Genomic DNA, 22049 nt, shown 5'->3' on the forward strand with positions numbered 1-22049 from the left:
TACGCTAGGTTTGTGTAACATGGTTTGTGATTCAAAAGAAGTGTCCCCTTAATACCGCCTGCTCGCGTCCAGGCAAGAAAAACATCCCAGTTTTCAATTAGTTTAGCGGCTACGCTAGGTTTGTGTAACATGGTTTGTGATTCAAAAGAAGTGTCCCTTTTATACCTATACTTCACTTCGGGTGTGCTCGGATATGTTGGCCACGCCCCCTGTCGATTAGTCGCTGTGCATATAGCGACTCCCATCAAGTTCCCGGCAAAAAGTACGATGTAAAATGGCCGCGAAGTGGGATATTTTGATAAATATGTCATATTTATTTTGAGTGTAAAAATGAAACGAAGTGAAATTTGTTCTAAGTGAAAGCTTTGCACCTGAGAACAATACCACGGGTACAGTTTGAGATCATCAGGAATTAGTAATTATGTCGGGAAAGTGTTAAATTTTACTGAGCACACGTAGTCAGCATATACCTGGAATCGTTATTTTAAAAAATGTATTTATGTCCAGCAATTCTGAAAAATCCCATTTCTAAAAATAATTACTTGTAATATTGTATTATTAACGTCAATTTTATATGACAAACTGGAATACCTTTTTTAAATTCTCTCAAAAATTAAACAAGTACCGTCGTAATCGTAGTGCATGTGTAAAAAACAATATCTGCATATTTGGGAACAAGACGCTCGCGTAATCTCCGAATTCCAAATGTCACATCGATGATTCACTTGACAGTTCATGTCATCTGTTGAATTATTGTAGTTTTTTTATAATTTTATTTACCATTAGTTCATAATGACGTAAAAAACAATAAGTTTATATGTTATTTTCTCCGCGATCTTAATATACGAGTGTAAACTTCTAATAAGTATGTTACTTTCGGTACTACGCTTTGTTTATATTCCCATATTTATTTTAGGAAATTGAATGTTTATGTCCGTTGTGTGTGTAAACTTCGTGTAATAAAACATTTCTTAGATTTTCCTCAGTTTCGTTATAATACTTTATAATTTGTGATCACGTAATTATTAATAGTCAGCCATAATTTACCGCTCTTTTGTAGGTTACTGTTATTGAAAGGATACATTTTGCGCTCTTTTGTTTCTTCAATACGTCGAAAAATACTCCAGCATTTGTTTTTTATGATAATTTTGTCAATTCTGGTCATAAAATTAATATTCTTTGAAATAACTGAATATAATCGCTGGTCAAAACATTTGATGTGTCAGTTGCTTTCCCATATATGGAGATCCATAAAATGCAGTGATGGCAAAAAATGAATTTATAAAAAACCTTCCTCGCAATCCGTTAGATTAGCTCTATATTGAAACTTTACTGAAATCATCACAATATGTTTTGGTAGACTCATTGGCTTCTATTTTCAGCATCAGGATGGATCAATACAACCGTCCCAATGGAACCAGTACCCGTAGAAGAGATTTGGATAGTTTTGGGCTCGGAGAGGACGGACCGGCAGTGTTCACAAGGGGCAGAGGAAGACGCAATGAAGGAGGATTTGTGGACCTAGGAAATGAATACCAGTATGGAATAGGAGGTCACCAAGCCTCGGGAGCTAATGAAATATTCGCTGAAGAACAAGTAAATATTTTAAATAAACATCAGAAATGTAGAATGAGGTCATGTAAAACAACGGTCTTCAAACTTTTTAAAGTCGCCACCCCAATGATGTTGCAATACATCTAGACTTGTTATTGACTCACAAAATTAAGATAAAATGTGACAAGTAAGAAATGTTCTTATGTTTCCAGAAAATTCTTAATTCAAACATTGTTCATCAATGACAAAGATAGACATTGTGTATGAACAAAATAAACCGTGTGGCATTTTGGTATTCAAAAGTTGTGTCGAATACTACCTCGAGGCCAACTACAGTACATGCCTGAGCTGAGGATAGCCTGAGCAGGTGTCAAGTGATCAAATCAGTGCTGTGCCATAATAGAGCAATGACAGTTTGCAAATGGCGGCGATTGTTGATACTAGCTGTTACTGCTGTATGTTGTTTTACCGCAAGCATATAAATAAATTAGACTATTTTAAACAGTGAAGTTGACTAAGCAACAGCAGTGACTTTGTAAATTGGCAAAGGCGTTGCGTTTCCAGACCAGTATTCTAGTCGGCCTTGCATTTTCTCTAACACACAAGGACATTTTGGTACTTTTTAAGGCAATTTACTTAGAGGTAGCAAATGACCTTACGAGCAGCGTAAGGTCGTGTTTCGTACTAAAATAATGAAATCAAAAGGGCTACAATTGGTGGACTTTTTGCTTGCCTCTATGAGAATTCTACAGCGCGTTTATATATATTGTAACGTCATTGCGCAACCCCCTTTCGGTAAACAAAAAATTTCACCTCGCGACCCCCAGCCTTTTTGTGAGCACCTCTCATAAATGTCTAACTGTACACAAGCACATTGTAACGTTTTTACGTCTGCGTCCCTTCCTTTTCGTGCAACATGCTTCGATTTCTGGACCAAGCAGTTCAACACACTGAATTAAATTCATCTATGGTTACAGCTATTCTTGAAATCTCATTAGACCGGATATAAAAATTTGAATGTCGTTCCAACAGATTGGACCAATTCTGTACTAAATGAAGAAATGAATAGGTATCTGGAAATTACAGCAGAAACCCCGAAACTATTTATTGATGGTCGCAATAAAAAAACGACAAATAGAAAAAAACTAGAATCAGAAGATAACCTCATACTATATCTCAAACACAGAGCCAAAGTTCACGAATTACAATTGCGCCCTTCACATTATGTTTATCATTACCTCGCGACCCTAACTTTGAAAAACATAGATGTAGATCAAATTTCGATTTTGAAATCGACCATCAAATTAGAAAATATTTTAGGCATTTTTTATTTTATCTTTCAATGATTCACAAAACATGTTCTGATATCAAAATTTCCTTGTAGGAAAACAATAACATGTTATCAATATACAATTAATTATTATACATAATCTTGATGAAATATTTATAATAAAAACTTTTAATAGTCGAATGATAAGCACTTAAATAATAATGGTTTGGATTCAGTTTTTATAAAACAATTTATTCCTTTAAGATTGAAATATCTTAAACTTTTAAAGCGTCACACAGCTACAGGGAAAAATTTAACAATAAGTAACTCCAGTCCTCATTTTAATTTTTTTATCAACAATTACCTCCTAACTTAAATACCAGTAAATTCCATTGTTATAGTTAGTTTTAATGCTTAAAATAATTTTGAAAGTTTTAATTTTTTGGGGTCTCCACAAAACACACCAAATCTGTGGTATATCGGAGTGACGTTACCCGTCGCAAAAGGCCTAAATTTTATTTCAAAAGGCACTCTATTTTGTATGACGGCATCGATAATCGATTTATTTTTTTTATTTTTAAGTTAAACCAATTTTATTATTGGTGTAAAATATTAACATCTCATCACTACTGTTATTGTATTGTACCAAAGGGCAAAAATACATCAGTGACCGCCACAGACATATGAATATATAGACTAGAAATTAAAGGTGAGGGGTAAAATCAACTGTTGAAGAACGAAGGGGGTAAAGCTGACTGTGATTCGTCAATAAATCAATCTGACAGTATATAGGCATCTCGCATTATAATATCACCATTTAGTTCTTAAAAGTAAAATCAGCTTTTGAATGAATAGACATTTTTATATGGGAGCGCAAATTACTCGCCACGTTATGAACAAATTTGCGAAGTCCAAATTCGGCAAAAAAAATTTCTTCTATTTTCAGAGTCGAATATTTTGTTTACGTATTTAGTTAAGACACTTTTATAAGTGTTCATAATTTACTTCCCAGTAACAACGATACGCACACTTGAGAATCGCTACATTCGATCAATGTTGGCTCGATGTGATACTATATGTTTCTACAACTGATTCATATTATACGACGTGAATAAGCTTAAAATGATGCTTACATATGGAATGTAATACGAAAATTGGGTTTATTCTCTTTTTCACATCTATTTGTACAAGTTTTCATATCACAAGCCACTATTTTGCCGTGTTATTTCATAAAATGCCTCGACCATAGCTCGACGCTAGTTCGAACAAGAATGATGACGTCACATTCTCAAGATTCACGAGAAGCCATACGCGAGCCCAGCCGGCTCCAATGGAACCGGTATGGGGAGTGGGGAATAATACGCTTTTAATCACTTAGGGCAGGTCTACTAATATTCATATGTCTATGGTGACCGCACTTGATGAACAATTAATTTGTTCCAAAAACAGCATTACACTATGAAAATAATGGAGTGAGGCCATCAAGCTAAGCAATAATTGCTCCTTTATCATCTAGGTCAACTGCATTTTGTTGTGGTAATCATTTTGATGCAAGTACAATAGTCTAATTTAGGTGATCTAATAAATGATTGCTACAAATTTAACGTATTAGACTTAAAAGTATGATTATTGTGTTTCAAAATGGCAACCTATAATTGAGTAATTAATTTGATTTTTTTCAGGGTGATGTACCATGGTGGAGGTCCAATTTCTTCATATCCCAACCAGTTCTGTTTGGAACATGGGATGGAGTGTTCACATCATGCATGATCAACATCTTTGGAGTAATTGTGTTCTTGAGGTCTGGTTGGATGGTGGGACAAGCCGGAGTTGTGAATGCTGTCCTTATTGTTCTTTTTACAGGTATTTTAATATTTATATTTTTGAAAATCTTAATTCATTGTGAAATGTACTATAAAGTGTTGAATTAGTAAAAATAAATATTTTGAAGAATAATAATCTGTTACATGCCACCAGGTTGAATACACGCTAACCTAAAGATTTAAATATTTTATTGTTTGAGCATGAAACCTATAAAAGTAAAGTCATAACATGTTTGCTTCTTTTGATGACCCTGGCATTGCATGGTTTTTTAAATAGTTGAAATTGAGTAAACAGTAATTTTCTTGATTTTATTTTGAACATCAAGTCTGCAAATCATCATTCTGAAATCAAATCGAAATTCTGATTTGAGGGTGGGAAAAGGGGATGAGGGTAGTTTTTAGAAATCTCAGATTATTTCACATATTATTACTGTTACCGAACCTTCAATCATTTTCCCCACTAAACTCTGTCAAAACTCAAAACCAACTCCATTATTTTGGTTTAGAATGTTTTATAAATAGAATACATTCAAATACTGAAGAAAAATATTTGTGACAATAGCAATTTCAATTCAATTTTATTTAAGGTCAAATTTTTAACTATTATTCATTAATATTACAATAATAATAATAATCATAATTATTTTGGGAGATAGGTATGGGTAACCGCCGCCCCGAGAACCATTTATTGGATAACCATCATCTCTGCCATAGGTTGCCCCAAGTGGTTCACTACTTTTGGTGCCGGGTACATGGGGTGAGGTTTGTCTAGGTCCTGACTGCGGATGCGTCTGCCGGAGAGACTCTCGACCCATCGCCTTGCATTGCAGTGGGAGAGATGGATTCATAAGTCCGTCACTCCTGGACCCACTGATTCCTACTCACCCCTCATGCCTTTTTCCTTCCCTGAACTTTCTCTCCTTCCTTTCCTTGAGAAGACCCTCCACACAGCGTCCCCAAAGATGACATAGGCCCTGAGGGAAATTATTTTCCTCAGGGTCTCCTGTGTGGAGCTACTGTAATATATATTTTTTAATTATTTTAATATTATTTTTATTTATTATCTGCCATTATTTGTTGTTTTTAGTGTTTGTTGCACTGGTGTCAGTATTATCAGCTGTGGGGATCTGTGAGCGGTGTCGGATAGAGAGTGGGGGAGTTTACTTTTTGCTTTCCCACACTCTCGGATCCAGGTTCGGTGGCTCTCTCGGACTGCTTTACTGCTTTGGACAGGTAGTGCAACTATTTGCTTTCTTATTTTCTAATACAACTAAAATTGATATTCAAATTACCTTTTCCCCAAGTTGTTTTAAGATGAAAAGAATTGGAGAATATAAAGATAAATCCATCTTCTTTTACACATACATATTTGATAGGCAGTTACCACCTAATGCAACGACCTACTGGCAATACTTATATTTTATAATTTTGGACTTTATTTATGCTTTAACGAAAGAAGGAAAACACCTGTGGAGAATTTCAAAGGCAAAAATAGTATCATTATGATCACCTCAGAAGTCTGTGGCAGAAGCAAATGTAGAAATTTATTATTTATCTCACAATATTATGTCTTGCACCATTGTTTTTTAATGGGCACATACTTTATTTCTATACTCATGGTAAAAAGTGTGAAGTTTCCGTGGTAATCCTCAAATACTCAAATAATGTGTAGGTAAAAAATACTAAATCAACATTTAACTCAATGGAACTTAATTGATCATTGACATATTTATTTATTTTCACATATTTCTTATATGAATGTTTATTGTTATAATTTTTTACTGTACGACTGTTTGCTTCCTAAATAAAAAGAAATAAAAAATAAAAAAAATACTCTGAAGAATTCTTCAGAGAGTTTTTGCTCACCGTGCCACCATGTGTGGCTGTCAGTAGTAGCCGGCGATTTGCCAGCTGTAATGGACGTATCATGCAATTTATGCGTAGCCAATGTTTTTTCCTCGTTTTCAGCTCTAATACAAAATATTTTACTTATGTCCGTGTTTCAATTAAAAAAATATACTGAAAACCTAAACTAAATTTAAAAAAAAAAAAATAAATAAAAGAAAAACAAAAACAAAAAATTAAATAAAAATCTAAGAAACTAAACAAATAATACCTCATCCCATACACACAAGCAATTGCTTATTATGGGAGAACATTGAAAAATAATAAATATTAATCATATCATAATATCTTATCTTATTACTAGTGAAATATATATATATATATATATGTATATCACACATTGTTTATTTGTTTATTGAATAAATTGAATTTGTTTTTAAAAAAAAAAAAAATATCTAAGTAATAAATTAACCAACTTGAAAATGACAAAATTCTAAACTTGTTACTATTATGTTTTTATAATGCTTGTTTGCAGGCCGTGGGATGCGCCCTAAACGTGCTTGGTTTCGGCGAATCAATGGCCGGCCTTGTGGGGCAGGGCGAGAATGTGTGGGTAGCGAGGGCGTTCGCTGGCAGCGCTGTGCTGCTGCTGGGCACCATTAACGTGGCCGGCGTCAAGTGGGTCGTCAAGCTACAGTTTGTGCTGCTGCTCATCTTGCTGCTGGCGGCACTGGATTTCTCGGTCGGCTCCTTCGTTCATGTGGTTCCAGGTTAGAAACATGGAATATAGTAAAAAGCATAATACATTTGTGGGTACTTGAAGGGTAGAGTCAAATGAAAGACATTGACATTTCACAGTGTCTTTACTTTGGTAGACAGTGTAGTTGTGTCGGTGTGTATCACGATGGGATGCATGTAGGTCACAAACGGCAGGATGTGAACCCGTGCTCCACCCACGGCAGATGGAGACTGGATGAACTCCTCCAAACTGATGCTCGACATTGTGCTGGAAAAGATCAGTGGCGAATCCACCAGGCCGATTGTTCGACACTGTAGATAGCAGAGATGAACGGTGGTGGAGGTAGTCATGGCAATGTAGTTGGTAGCTCGACGCCATGCAGGCGTAGACTAGACTTGAATGTGATGTTCATCACTGGTTGTGAAGACCACGGGTCTTACTGACCCTTTAGTGAGATGCTGTTCTGACCTCGACACCATGCGGGCGGTGGCTGGACAAAAGGCCAGAGATGCGGTGGACCTCGACGGTAAACGAGGGGAGCGCGGCAGGTTTGCGGCATGTACCGGCGACAGAATGGTCGCCCATCGCAGTTGTAGCTGTGCGTACCCGTAGTATACTGAGTTCTAAGACTAAACTGTAGCACGGCACAGCTGTTTATACGTAGCTGTGCGCGCTTTGTAAAGCGGGGAATGATCCAGCAGTGAAGTTCTCCTAGAAAATATAATTTTTTCACTAATGGCCCTTTGAACAATGATTGTATAGTGAATACCTCACAAGAGTCCCAACTGCTCCCGTCTGGAGCCAGTGAGACTATGGCATCCCCAATTGGGGGATGTTGTGAGGCTGAAGGTAAGTGGGGAAGGGAAAGAGGAAGGTGGGGAAGTATCTGGCTATTCAGATCTAGTCACTAAATACGGCTAAAGCCATTTGGAGCAAAGTTTCAATTCTGAATGGTGGTCTTACACCAGGGCGATACTGGTAGTATCTTCCACTCTGGAACGTGCCGCAAATATACTATATATTATTTTAATTAATTAATTGTGAAATAACACAAATTAATCAAATAAAATTTATTTGCGCACGCCGGGTTCGAACCCGTGACCTTCGGAATGGCAGTCCAATGCGTTACCACTGGACTATGCCGGCCGTCAAATTAAAATATATTGTAATTATATGTTAAATTCAATGTGTTTGAGTATATTTATGTATTTATTAACGCACTACTGAGTTTTAACACGACAATAAATAATATATGTATTACCAGTAGTGTATTATAAGTGGTAAAAGATACACATAATCCCTATGTTTAATAGGTATTTATGAGACAATGTTTAAATGTGATTGAAGCAACAAGTATGTTCCAAGACAAGAGTTGCATGGCAGTCTATCCTCTGCCTACCCCTGGGGAGATATGATATGTGTGTGATAATTATTAATTAATCAATACTTTGCTATCATTTTGAATTTACAGTAGAGGTGATTAGCTCTTCAAACATGATTATTTTAATTTTGAAGAGAGCGGTTTCGACGGCTGGCTCAGCGGCAACATGGTAAACAACACGTGGTCCGAGTACCATGACGGCTACACCTGGTTCACCGTGTTCGGGGTGTTCTTCCCCACCGTGACGGGAATCCTCGCCGGCATCAACATGAGCGGGGATCTGCGCGCTCCATCCACCAACATTCCCAACGGATCATTGGCAGCTATTTCCACCGGGTACCTACTCTTATGCTCATCTACTCAATACTTTTCCAATCTATTTATCATTCATCCAGAGAACACATCTGTCAAGTCTTGCATAAGACTTGACAGATTTGTAAGTCATTAATGTATTTTCCATAACTGCAACAATTTTTACAAAATATCTGTTTTTAATATCTGTGAAATTAGAAAAACAATATTTATTGATGACTAGGTGATGTGTACCCGGAGTTGCTGGGGGACATATGAATGGTTTGGGGGAATGTTTTGAGGTTTTGAATTCTATTGTATATGATAACTGGGTGCATTTTTAAGGTGGAAATAAAATTATTGCATTGTTATAAGTATTTGTTTCACTCAATGCAGAGATAATGCTTTAACGGCCGTTGTGGCCAACAATTTCGATGGATTATCAAAGGAATTCTGAGCCTGAGCCAGGCGCTGCTCAGTTAAGTGATCGTAGTGATTTGCTCCATTTCGCCTGAAGCCAACATTTTGATCATAACACCTCGTGTGTAGCACTGTTTATTTACATAGACAAAAAAATGACGTCAAATTAGAAACTTTACATTTTAAATTAATACCGAAGCATTAATTAATTGTATTTATTATTTATACAGATAATTTACTTTAAATAGTGTAATACATAAACCGACATTTCATATTTTTAAAACAAACGTATTTAATATGTAAAAAATAAGGTGTTAATTGACTTAACTTTTTTGTTTACGTCAAGTTTGACGTTTTATGCAGTTGAAACTTTAAACGGTATATGGCAGTAGACCCAGAATTGGCGCACTCAAATAAACCCTCACTTTTAGTACTACCATTACGTAGTGGAATCCAAAAGCTTGTCAATGCATTGTCATTTTAGTTCAACAATAGCTGGAAAGCGCACATTACTTATGACTTGTTCATGTTTTCAGTTGGTTGTTGGTCATTCACTGACCCATAAGGGTTGGGAAATGGAAGGTTAGGTACATTTATAAATTAAACAATCTCTTCTTGCTATACAAATGTCTCATATATTGCAATAAATGAATCCACGCTACTAGAAAAAGCTTTATTCTCTTTGTGGATGGATTTGGCAGTTAATTTACTGATTTTAAATCTATTTTTGCTGTCATGTCTCTCTAAACTATCGACCAATGAAAATACATGCAGTTTTGTTAGGTTTTGATGAGCAAATATTAAATATTCAGTACTCGACGTAAAATGTCTTACGAGGTTGAATTTTTGAATTAAAAAACCGACAAGAGCGTGAACTGATGACAGATGACAGCGATGACAGATCGATTGCTTTCGCGTATTTCGCTCTGTTGTCAGTTTTTATAAGTAGGTCTTCCTTAAGCGTCTTTAATCCACGAGGTTAGCTTCCTTAAATTTGAGTGGTGTGGCGATCAAGTGCTTTGGGCAAAACGGATTTGGGCATTTCAGCAGGGTTGAGTCGAGTATTCGGCTCAGATTAGATTGGCCACAACGGCCGTAAGTCTTCCTCAGACGCCTCTGACTTCTTCTACCATTCAAACAACTCTCTAAACACTCCTGGCGCTAATAAGAACAAATTTTGAAATTTTCAGAGAAATCCGTCGTGTAGTTTTTGAGAGGACAAACAAGGAAACATTCATTTATGCATTATATAGATTAAACTGCTTTAAAACTTGATGATTGAGATGATTGTTTAAACTAATTAACTATTAACATACGATACTAATTGATTTTTTTTTTGTATATGAATAAAAAAAAAATTACATTACATTATACAGTCAAACCAGTGTATAAGGTTCCCAATTAAAGTTTTCCTAGTCCCTTGAAAACTGAAGAATAAAAATTGTCTATTTTGGAGCCTGCATATTACATGCATAAGATTTTCTCACATTAGAGGTTTACAATTTCCCGACCCTTACAAGAGAGTTCCACATGCATTCATTGTTATAGTACAAGCTGCTATGTGCTAAGGTGACATTTAATTTCAATTTTTACATATAACTAACCATGTTCTACTCTCTTTTCCAGAACCTTCCTGTACCTGGTGTTCATTGTAACTCTTGGAGGAACATGCCAGAGATCAGCTTTACTGGATGATTCCTTCCTTACTGCAAAAGTGTCTGCTGTGAAGGTCCTACTGTTGGCAGGACTTTACGTCAGTTCCATGAGCTCCTGTTTGGGGGCCATGTACGGAACGCCAAGAGTATTGCAGAGTATAGCCAATGAGAATGTCATTCCTGGATTGGGAATTTTAGGGAGAGGTGTAAGTAGATTTATCTAAAGTTTCTTTATAACTAGCTGACATGTACCCGGTGTTGCTCGGGGTTGTGAATGGTTTGGAGTAAAGTTTTGAGGTTGAGAAATCTAGTCTACCTGAAAAGTGGGTTCGTTTGGTGGAAATAATAATATTGTAAAAAATTTAAGAGGTGTATTTTTTTAAGTATTTGTTTCACCTGATTGTGTCATGTCTTCCTCGGGCACTCTCAACTTATTCTACCATTCACTGCCACGTCACACATTCTCCTCACACCCCTTTCTTCGTTCATTACATACGCCTCATTTTGCCGTACATAACTATTTGTTTCGACTCCGTATTGAAATAATGCGTTAAGTCTTCCTCGGGCATCTCTGACTGCTTCTACCAATCAAATCATTCTCTAAACAATCCTGGTACTAATAAGAACAAACTAAGTAGTTTTGAGTCTGTATGGCACACGTATACGGACGTTGCCATATATTTATATAGATTCTGTAATACCAATGTCATTAGCAACTACCTGAAACCTCTCCACTTCTGCCTGTCTCTCTTCAGTTCCTTGTGTATTAAAAACCATGCACTATGTTCCCCAAACTCTATTTTATTGATTGGCTCCAATCTCTATCCAAAAAACCAAATATCATTTTGCTATTCTTCAAGAGGGTCCAACACTATGAGCCATAACTTGTTTGGTCTAGAGAGATTTAGGAATTGGATTTGATGTTTTGAGAGACTGTAGTGGAATTTTTTGGCCAAGATAATTCTTTTGTTAATTTCTGGGCTTATTCTGTTTTGTAAATTCATCTCAATGTTTTATTGTTCTTTTACAGCGTGGTCCCAACAGAGTTCCTATATTTGCAATGGGTGTGGTAGCCATCGTGACCATAACATTCATTCTAATTGGAGACATCAACAGACTTGCTCCCATTGTCACCATGCCTTTCCTGATAACCTACGCCTGCATCGATTATTCCTACTTTGCCCTCGCGCAAACTTTTGATCTGCAACACAAGAGAGAATTAAGGTAAGCCTATGTTCTGCGCTTGCATTTCATACCTAATTTAATGTTTATTTTGTACATCACAGATCTCCATACTACAGGGTTTTGCAATAAGAGGTGTTATTTTGAATAGCCCGCTATTTCGGTAGATGTTACTTTTGAAGCTGTCATTTTTTGACATTTGACAAGTAGAAACTACGCCATTAATAAAAATGGAACGATACACGCTTCAACAACGCATTGAAATTATTAAAATTCACTTGAGTGAATGAAATGCAAATCATCTTGAGTGATGAGCCCCATTTCCACCTCGGTGGCTTCGTCAACAAGCAAAATTGTCGCATCTGGGGCTCGGAAAACCCAAGAGTTATTGTTGAAAAGCCTCTCTATCCTCAACATGTGACTGTTTGGTGCGGTTTATGGTCCGGCGGAGTCATTGGACCTTACTTTTTCGAAAAAATTGCGCTATCAAGAGATGATTAATGATTTTTTATGGCCGGAATTGGATGGTATTGATCTGGACAACGTTTACTTTCAACAAGACGGCGCTACGTGCCACACAAGCAATGAAACCATTGATCTTTTACGATTGAATATCAAAATAACACCTCTTATTGGAAAACTCTGTATAATAAAATAGGACTCCAGCTCAGAGGCGGCTCTAGGATTCCAGAAGAGGAAGGTCAATTGAAAAAAAAATTAATATAAAATGTTAATACATATTGCTAATACGTAGTGAATATTATAAAAACGCCAGTGTATGTAATTAATTTGCCAGTACTCACCTATTCTGAAGCCGGTAGTGCAATATTGTTTAATTTAAGATAATTTATCAAATTATTTGCACATATAACAATTTTTTTTTTCTCGTTGTATTAAAACTATTTATGTCACTATGTATATCCAATCTCAGTCTATTTTTTATGAATAGACTTAAAAAGTGAACAATGAAAGCAATAGTACATTATACATTCTTTTTATTGCACCTTTTTTTTAACCTCTTTATTTTTCTCTCTTGTAACATAAACTAATTGTCACTTTATTTGAACACGTTTGTCATGATTCAATGAATTGTTTGCGATTTATTTCAATACAATATACACAGAATTTGACATTTTAAATTATTCCATGCAAATTACATTAATAATGAAAAACATTATTTGTCAAACTAATAACTAAGATGGCTATCGGTTATCACACAAAAAACTTTCGACTGAAATTTTTTCACATCTCCCTCTAATACCTTAACTTAGATCTATATCTTAGATATATCTTAGATCGTAGATATCTCTATCTCACCGCGGTCATGTCCGAAAACCCATTTAAAATAATTTTTTTATGATACTGAGCATATGTCAGACATGATAGTGTTTACGTCCTTTGTCTGTATAGTAAAGAGAAAGAAAGGACATAGTTTGGGGACAAAATTTAAAGCGACCCACGGTAGGTAAGAGTATGAATGTGCATGAATATTAAAACTAAATTAATAATCAGGTAGTTTGTTAAATCCTTTTTTTATATTACTTTTGAGAGTATTTTTGAGAGGTCATTGACCAAATTACCTTCATAGAAGAGCAGCCACTGCTTCAATATATCAATGGACAAAGGATTGGCTTCTAAAACTAAAATGTTGATAATTCCGCTAACCCTAAGCTTGCAATACAAACTTAATGAACACCTCTAAAAGTAGTGCATTACGACAAGACCTAGGAGTTACCATATCACAAGACTTGAGATGGGATCCGCATATCGCTAGGATTGTCAAAAGAGCAAATTCGATAGCATATTTATCAAAAAAGCCTTTTTTGACTTAACACCGGACTTGATGTTAAAAATATACAAAAGTATGTGCTACCTATTCTGAAATATATCTTCCAAACATGGACTGATCTAATAGAGAGAGTACAGGGACGATTTACAAAACTACCAAGAGCTTTGAAAAACCGGCAATATGAAGATAGACTCAAGGAACTAAGATTACCAACATTAAAAGAAAGAAGAGAAAGTGGTGACTTGATTGAGACTTACTTGACTAGAATTTTAAAAAAATTCTGGAGATTATTGTTGCCCTGGAATCCAAGAAATATTCACCATCAACAAAAATATGAATCTCCGTGGACACTAAAAAAAATGAATAAAACACCCTTTGCATCCAATCCTCGGGAACACTTCCTTGCAAATAGAGTAGTGGATGTATGAAAAAAACTTCCACAACATGTCATCGATGCTACTAATATAAACCAATTTATAGCTCGATTGGATTCTTATTTGGAGAAAAGAAAGGATTAACTTATTTTAAAATTAAAAGAACTTAATTACTGTTAAAATTGTTGTGAAATCAGATATCTGCGCATCAGAAAATTCTGCTTGCTCATGCTATGTCATATGTTTCAGGTTTCAATCCCAATCTCAGCAACCTTCACAAGACGAATCGCCCTTGACTGCGGGTGCTTATGGTTCAACTACAAATGATTTAGATGTTTTGTTTCCGGAAAGGACCCGGCACAAGAATCTTGCTGTATGTACTAAACTCCATTAATAGAAATTTCCTAGCATTATGTTAAATCAATACGTAGATTGTAATGTTGCTCGTTATATCATCTACGGATAAATTATTATATGTCCAATTGACCATCTCGGACTAAACTGGAGAAAGCAGTTCCAGAGAGGCTGGGCCTGTAATGGACTGTGAGACCGCCGAAGTAGTATAGGACGGGGAAGCCTGGAGGCCACTTGTCGAAGTGGTGGGTCTCCAACCCATCTAGGAAAAAGGAAAGAAAATTTTATTTATGACCATCTTAAATTTGTTTCTTTATTACAGGCATCCTCGTCTACGCCAACAGGTCCTCCACCACCACTGAACGGATCAGCCCTCGGTGACGAATCAGATCCCATAACTCAACAGGCTAGGAGCACCCACATCCATTCCAAAACCAAAAACTGGTACTCCGGTCTCTGCAATAGATGGCTCTCACTTGGTGGGGTGAGTTGTAACTACGTCATATTATTATATTTCAGAATATTCAGTTTAGTCTTTCCCTTCACATCTCAGTAAATTCCCAGTGAGAAGGACCAATATGTCAAGTTTTCCGAATGTGAACAATTACTGATGCATAACTTAAATACCTTTTTTTTTTAAATGTTGATTTCATAGGTTAAATAATTTTTAATTATGCGTTTTTTAAAGCCCGACAAAAAATTTGAAATCTGACAAAAACGAAAAAAAGTTTGAAAGTTACGAGTAATTCATACATACCTCGGTTTTGTCGGTTAACAGGTCAATCCCACTCGGGTCGGTATAAAATCAACAAATCCTTATTTAAATATTTAACAAGTTTTCCAAAAAAACAAAAATTCTTTAGAAATAATTTGTATACCCCAGTGGTAACTCTTGTGCGAGTCTACTAGCGCAACTTTACACAAAATTGTCGCACCGCACGCGGCGGACCAACCCGTAAGGTAGCAGTGTAAGTTCTTTCAGATACTGCTGATCCATCACAGGGAGTTACATTATCTTACTACGGTTTTAACCATTTTTAAATGATGATTTTTTAATCATACATATAATTAATTATCTATCTATATAAATAAAAATGTTAATTTTTTGTCCATTCAAAATTTTAAATCTTAAATATCTGAAAGTTGATTGCTATTAAATTTTGACACAACATTTGGTTCGGATATGCGTGTGTTTTTATAAACCTATTTTGTATAGATGTCACCTGTGACAAGTAAAAATGCTTTTTTGAAAAGCAGAGCCATCTGTTGGACAAACATGCTTTTTTTTTAAACAGTGCCATCTGTTGGACGTAAAAGCAATACACGCTATTGTTTCTCTATCTGCACAAGCAGAGTGAGCCTCAGCAACATGTGGCGGGGTAGAGCTAGAATAAAATAAAACTAAAATATTCAGAATCAGTGTTTGTTTATACATATGAATGTTTTTTTGACCCATAATATTTTTCATTCAAGTTCCTTATTGTGTTCCTTTTTGCTGCTGGTTCTTTCATGTCTATAAGATAATATGGTGATTACTTGCACAAGAGACCCGACACACTGCATGCAGCTAGTAAGACTATTACATCCCCAAATTGAAGTATGTATGTTGCGAGGCTAATAGAAGTGGGAATGAAAATGAAAGGTTAGGAGGAAACTATTGGCTATTCAGATCTAGTCATAAATCCATTAATCGGTCTTAATTCATAAGACTTGTAGATATTCCTCGGTCTGCTGCGATCTTTGAATGTAAACTCGTGCAGTATTTATAAGCTAACCGTGGTTTAAGCTTCCTAAAAAGAAATTCATATACATATATATATTTATGTACATATTATGTATTATCTAGGTATGTATATATTTTTTTATCTGTTAGAGGACAGAAGGACCACACGTCATAATAACCTTTTTTTCTTTGTAGGTGGTTGTAAAACTAGTGATAATGTTCTTTGTCCACTGGGGCTATGCCATTGGCTGCCTAGTGGTGGTGTGGCTGGTGTGGCTGTATGTGGGCACGGCCAATCCGGCTGTCAAGCCCGGAAGGACGGCAGAGTTCCGCCTGCTCGCTTGGCTCAAGGGCATCTGCTTACAAGCAATGGGGTAAGTCCGTACAACTAAAATATAGATTTACATTCAACGTATTGGAGACACAATAAATTAAACTTCAAATGGGATTAGATTCTTACTTTTTTGTGGTAAGTAGTAATAACTAAACCAATTTGCAAGTTTTCTTGACAAAATGACATTGACTGACACTGGCTATAAAATTTATTATTTACTGTGTTGCGAAGGTTGAAGATGTATTCGGTGTTGAAATTAAACTATCAAATATTTTATAATAGGTTTATTCTGCCATGAATAAATTTTAACAATTTTATAAATACCACACAAGTAATCAATCACAAAAGAAACAGCAAGGATTATTTAAGTAATCGCAGCGCGAATTTAACGTTTCAAGTTATCTTGATTGACACATTAAAAATATAAAACTAGTAGACTGACTGAAGCACGCGTTGCTACCTTTTATATGTTGCCACCCGTTACGCCGAAGTTTCTAGCGGTCACCCAGTACCTGCAGGAACGAGTGAGTGAGTTCCCAAATCAGGGTGAGGTAGTAAAGTACCTCAGCGCTCGGTACTTTTAGGCAACGGCCGAAGTGTCCAGTAGATAGGATGGCCTAGTACATAGTACCCGACACCGTCCACTCGAGTGGTGGCGTGCCGCTACATATATTATAAGGCTAGCTTTATGCCAGGATCGCACGAGGACAATACAGAAGACATTACAATAGTGTGCTGTCCCAGCCTTGACCGCGCAGGCAGGACAATGGGATAATACAACAATTTTAGCATATTTCAAACGAAAATAGATACACGAAGACACATGTCACAAGCGAGTTTCGAAAAATATTAGGTCTTTTATGCCAAGATATGAGTTTTTGGAGGACAAAGTAAATAATAAAAATAAAAAAACTGTGGATTAGGAAGATTTAGATTTGGATAGGGTACAGATCTAAACGAGATTGTCTTCAATCCTAAAAGAATTAGGAAGATCCTCAGTTTTGCCAAAATTTCAATGTGAAAATACAGTTATGAGGGAAAGCATACCTGCTCGGGTCAAACAGCAAATAACAATAACTGGTGTGAGCTTCAGATGGCTGCAAAATACATTTAGATTGTCGAAAGCTGCTGTATCGCTTCTTGTACCTGAAGTTTGTGATGCTATCTACGAAGCATTAAATTACATTATATTATTCTTCTCCCTATAATAAGTGCAATCAATGCGCCGTAAACAGTCGTATTCACTATATACCGTTATCAATTTAGTAATTTCTTCTGGGTTCCATTTATGCAATGCATTTAAGCCGAAAAATGCGCAGGAGCGACACGTACGCGCGGAGCGACTGGTTATTGTCCTACTTTCTTGTCAAAACGCATTTACATGCGGACAATGTGGCCAGGTGCGGTGGTAGGGGTAAGACACTATCCTGTGGAGATAACTTGCCCGTCTATCCCTGGGATAGTGTCTTGATTCATTGTCCTGCCTTCCAAACTACTGTTCACACTGGGTCCAGAGCTGGAACAAAACAGTATTGTACTATCCTCGTATGATCGGTGCATTACACCTGTAAATTAAATTGCGTTGACTTATTCGTCCAACTTATGATAATTATTGCTCACATGAGTTGTTCAGAAGTTTAATTTTTAGCATCGGCGCGTCTATGTGCCTTTGCAAACTTACCGTAAGCGTCTCAACTTATCAAACTGATTTCGTAAACTTTGAAAAGACTGCAAGTTCGCACGGACACGATTAGACCTGCCGTGTGTGTAATGACTGTCTGCCATATTTCTGGAATATCGCCTGTTTACAGCCCTTAAATAGACGATATAAGTCAATGTCTATATAGCTTTAGTTTGAAGTCCATTTATAGCCAGGTTAACAAGTTACTGGGGGACTCAGAATTACATATTCTTACAAGTGGTATGTTATTTTTTTCCTAACTTTAAACAATGCTTCGATATTAAATTTATAACTATTTATTTTAATTTTCTAGAAAACGAGTGATGGAGTATGAACAGTTTGTGGTGACCCCTGTGCACCCAGGGGTGGATGTGCAGCCCTCGCAACTCAACGAGGACAACGAAGACTTTGCCTCAAGGCGGAGATATCACCAGTCAGCCACGGTCCACGGCCACTACGTTAATGTCGATGACTAGAATCCTATGAAACTAACCAGGGTGCATTTATGAGATTAAAAGGTGTCTATTTTTGTAATGTGTCACGCTTTGTGTACAAGTTTACTTATGTAAATATTTTATTACAATTAACAATGTTATGGTTTCAAAATAATACGACTAAGATGAATTTAATACTTATAACATATGACCGTAAAAATATAATTCTCATTCCACTAAAATTCATTCAAAATTCATGGGTCGGGGTGTGAAAACAGTTAGGTCAGAAAAAAGCAGAAACTTTTTTAATCAATTGATTTGGTAAAAGAAAAACTATATTTTGCTAAGGAAGATGAGAAAATTCAAAGGTTCTATGAACAGAAAGATGTATTTCTATTGAAACAATATATATTTTTTAGTTTACACATCGGTTGTGAGGTTAAGGAAGTATTGAAAAAACCACAACATTAAATTTGAATTTTCGACATACCAGTTTGACGTCCCGACTCACGAATTATTCCCTGTCTTTTAAGCACTTCGTGGCATATTACTTCTTAATTAATGTTATTTATTTATTTAGAAAATAGCAAATTTATTTTTAATAACTGTTGACACATAGGAAGCAGTGGCGGCTTGTGACTTTTGGGTGTACTAAAGTGCTAATATTACAAAAAATGGCATTATTGATGTTGTAGCTAAAAACGATGTTTTTCTTTTTTTATCTAAAATGTTATTTTTCGTATGAAGATTTTCAGAAAATCCACGCAGCGCATGGCCAAACTGAAATATCCTGAAAATCTTCATACAAAAAATCGAATTTTCGAAAAAAAATAAAAATCATTTTCAGCTACATCAATTATTTTTTACAATTTTTTGTAACATTTGCACTATTAATATTAGTACACTCAAAAGTCACGAGCCACCACTAAAAGGAAGCCCGTATTCTGTCAGGATTTATATCATTTTACATTGAAAACCAATTTAAAATCTGTTTAATTGCACTGATATTACAAAAGGTTTTGGAAATACATATTTATACATGTATGTATTTTAAAAGTGCCTAAAATGTGTCTTAAACTGCCGAATGGTCCACTTTTGATTCATCTGTACAATTGTTGCAAAAATATTGGATGCTGCTTGATTAATTATAATAAATTATATAAATATAATAGGTTAAACTGTGAATGTATTTAATGACGACTCCAAGTTTATATTATCTAGCTATAAAAGCATTTACCTCTCAAAAATATATTCACTGCGCTCAAGACTGAGATCTTCTATTTAGTTAGGGTGATTATGACCAGATAATCAACAACAGCAATAATCACCTGCCTATTTTAACACTTTCAGACCGAGTGTTTATTTGAGAATACACGGAATTGTTTCCTTCTTATATAGAGCGAATAAAAATTGGCAGTTTTCGTTTTTAAATTGCTGGCATGACTGGCTTTGCGCGCCATTTTTTTTTTAAATTTAATCCACTACTTTGGCAGTAGTCATTTTTATATATTGAAATTTGATTTTTGTTTTCAATCTCAACTGATTTTTTTTTAAAGGTAGGTGTTTTGAAGGTATTTTTTCAATATTTCATTTCAATTTAATAATATGTCAAAAAATTTATACAGTGTACAATTTGTAGTTCTATGTGAAATACACCCTCTGAGACCTAATGTTCTTTCAAATGAAATCAGCGATACTATTGAAAAAAAAATATTCAAATAACTCTTATCAATTGTTACCAATACCACTGCCAGTCTTAATTCAGGTCTGAAAGGGTTAATAACCAGACTGAAATCAATGACACATTTAAGATTTATCGACTGTCCAAAATGTATTCTTCCTGCATTATTTATTTGATAACTATATTTATATATACGGGTGAACTTATATGCTTTACAAATTATTATGCTAATTACAAACCTTTGCAAATTTCTTAACTGCAACTCTTACATTAAAGGAGTTGAATAAATTTTAATACATATGTGTACCAATTAATTTAAAAGCAATCTATAACTGTCTTTTTGAAATGGCAGCTTTTTATTTCCAATTCTCTTATACATACTTTGAAATGATAAAAATATGCAAAATCATTATTTATGCCATGCATGCCGATCTCGCAATTTAACGTAACACATGCATACTTATTGATGCAAATCAACAAAAAAAAAATACTTACTAAAAAGGTTGTTTTATCAACAATGGTTTTGGTGTGGGATACAGATTTCACACAAATTAATTGCTTTTATATTCATATTTTAAAACTAAGCAATTTCAGGACCAGGGTGTTCCATTAATTTCACGATAAACACTCTAACAAGCCTATAATTGATTATGATTTTCTGGGCTAGCATTTTTATATTACATTCCAGTCATTGTTTTATAATGGTGAGGAAAAAAATGAGATTTACTTACCATTAACATCAGTTAGATATATTAATGTAATTTTGGAAAAAATGTACCAGTGATATTTTTGAAAATTATATACATATTGATAAGGAAGATTCATATATATTCAATAAATAATGTAAAGTTGCAGGCAACCATTTTAAACCTACATCAATGGTTGATGAGATGCATTGTATATTAATTTATGTAATAAACGTATTTAGGGGCACCATTAAAAAATGTCACTCCTTTATTTATTGATGCACAAGACATTACGGGCCAGTTTCCAGGTTCAGCTATAAAAAAAATTGTTTATCCTTTGTCTATAGCGGTCCAATGTCACATATCAAATATTATTGTGTATAATAATATAGTTTTAACACAGCTGCCAATCAATGACTTGCGTAACTTTAACTGTGTAACTGAGGTAAATGATGATTATGATGAAATGAGATTTTTAGAATAAAATGTTTTTTTTAGAATGCAATTAAATACGTTTTTATATGAATGGAGTAAGTTTTATACGTGTGAAGAAAATATCTTTATTATATTATAACACGAAATAGAATTCTGTAAATATTACCAATAATAATATGCTTTCCTACATTCTGTACTATTGTTTGTGCACAAATTATCAATTGGTGTGTCAATATTTTTATAATTATGATAAGTGTTGCTTTTTGTAACTTCTGACCAACAGTAATAAAATATAATAACACTTTTTTTCTGATTACCTATTGCCCCTATCTGTTGTATCACAACTACATACAATAATAATACTATTATGTATGTATTCACCAACTGGCTTTGATCAT

General features: G+C 35.1%; 1 protein-coding gene across 2 annotated transcripts; it reads left to right on the plus strand.

The window, feature by feature from the left end:
• Positions 1–713: 713 nt before the first annotated feature.
• LOC149425032 (solute carrier family 12 member 8) lies at positions 714–21947 on the plus strand. Of its 2 annotated transcripts, none has more exons than XM_089650920.1 (12): positions 714–879; positions 1383–1596; positions 4507–4687; positions 5735–5880; positions 7028–7262; positions 8747–8948; positions 10950–11184; positions 12009–12202; positions 14573–14696; positions 15000–15161; positions 16596–16774; positions 18729–21947. In XM_089650920.1, exons 2-12 carry the CDS (start codon positions 1390–1392, stop codon positions 18889–18891), a joined length of 2028 nt encoding a protein of 675 aa, XP_089507046.1. In that variant the 5' UTR covers positions 714–879; positions 1383–1389; the 3' UTR covers positions 18892–21947. The 2 variants fall into 2 exon arrangements, with proteins under 2 accessions (XP_089507046.1, XP_089507045.1); XM_089650919.1 differs by having other exon boundaries at positions 714–865.
• Positions 21948–22049: the final 102 nt, after the last annotated feature.

This window comes from Hesperophylax consimilis, chromosome 3, assembly GCF_061612785.1.
Source record: "Hesperophylax consimilis isolate HC1 chromosome 3, BYU_Hcon_1.0, whole genome shotgun sequence".
NCBI lineage: Eukaryota > Metazoa > Arthropoda > Insecta > Trichoptera > Limnephilidae > Hesperophylax > Hesperophylax consimilis.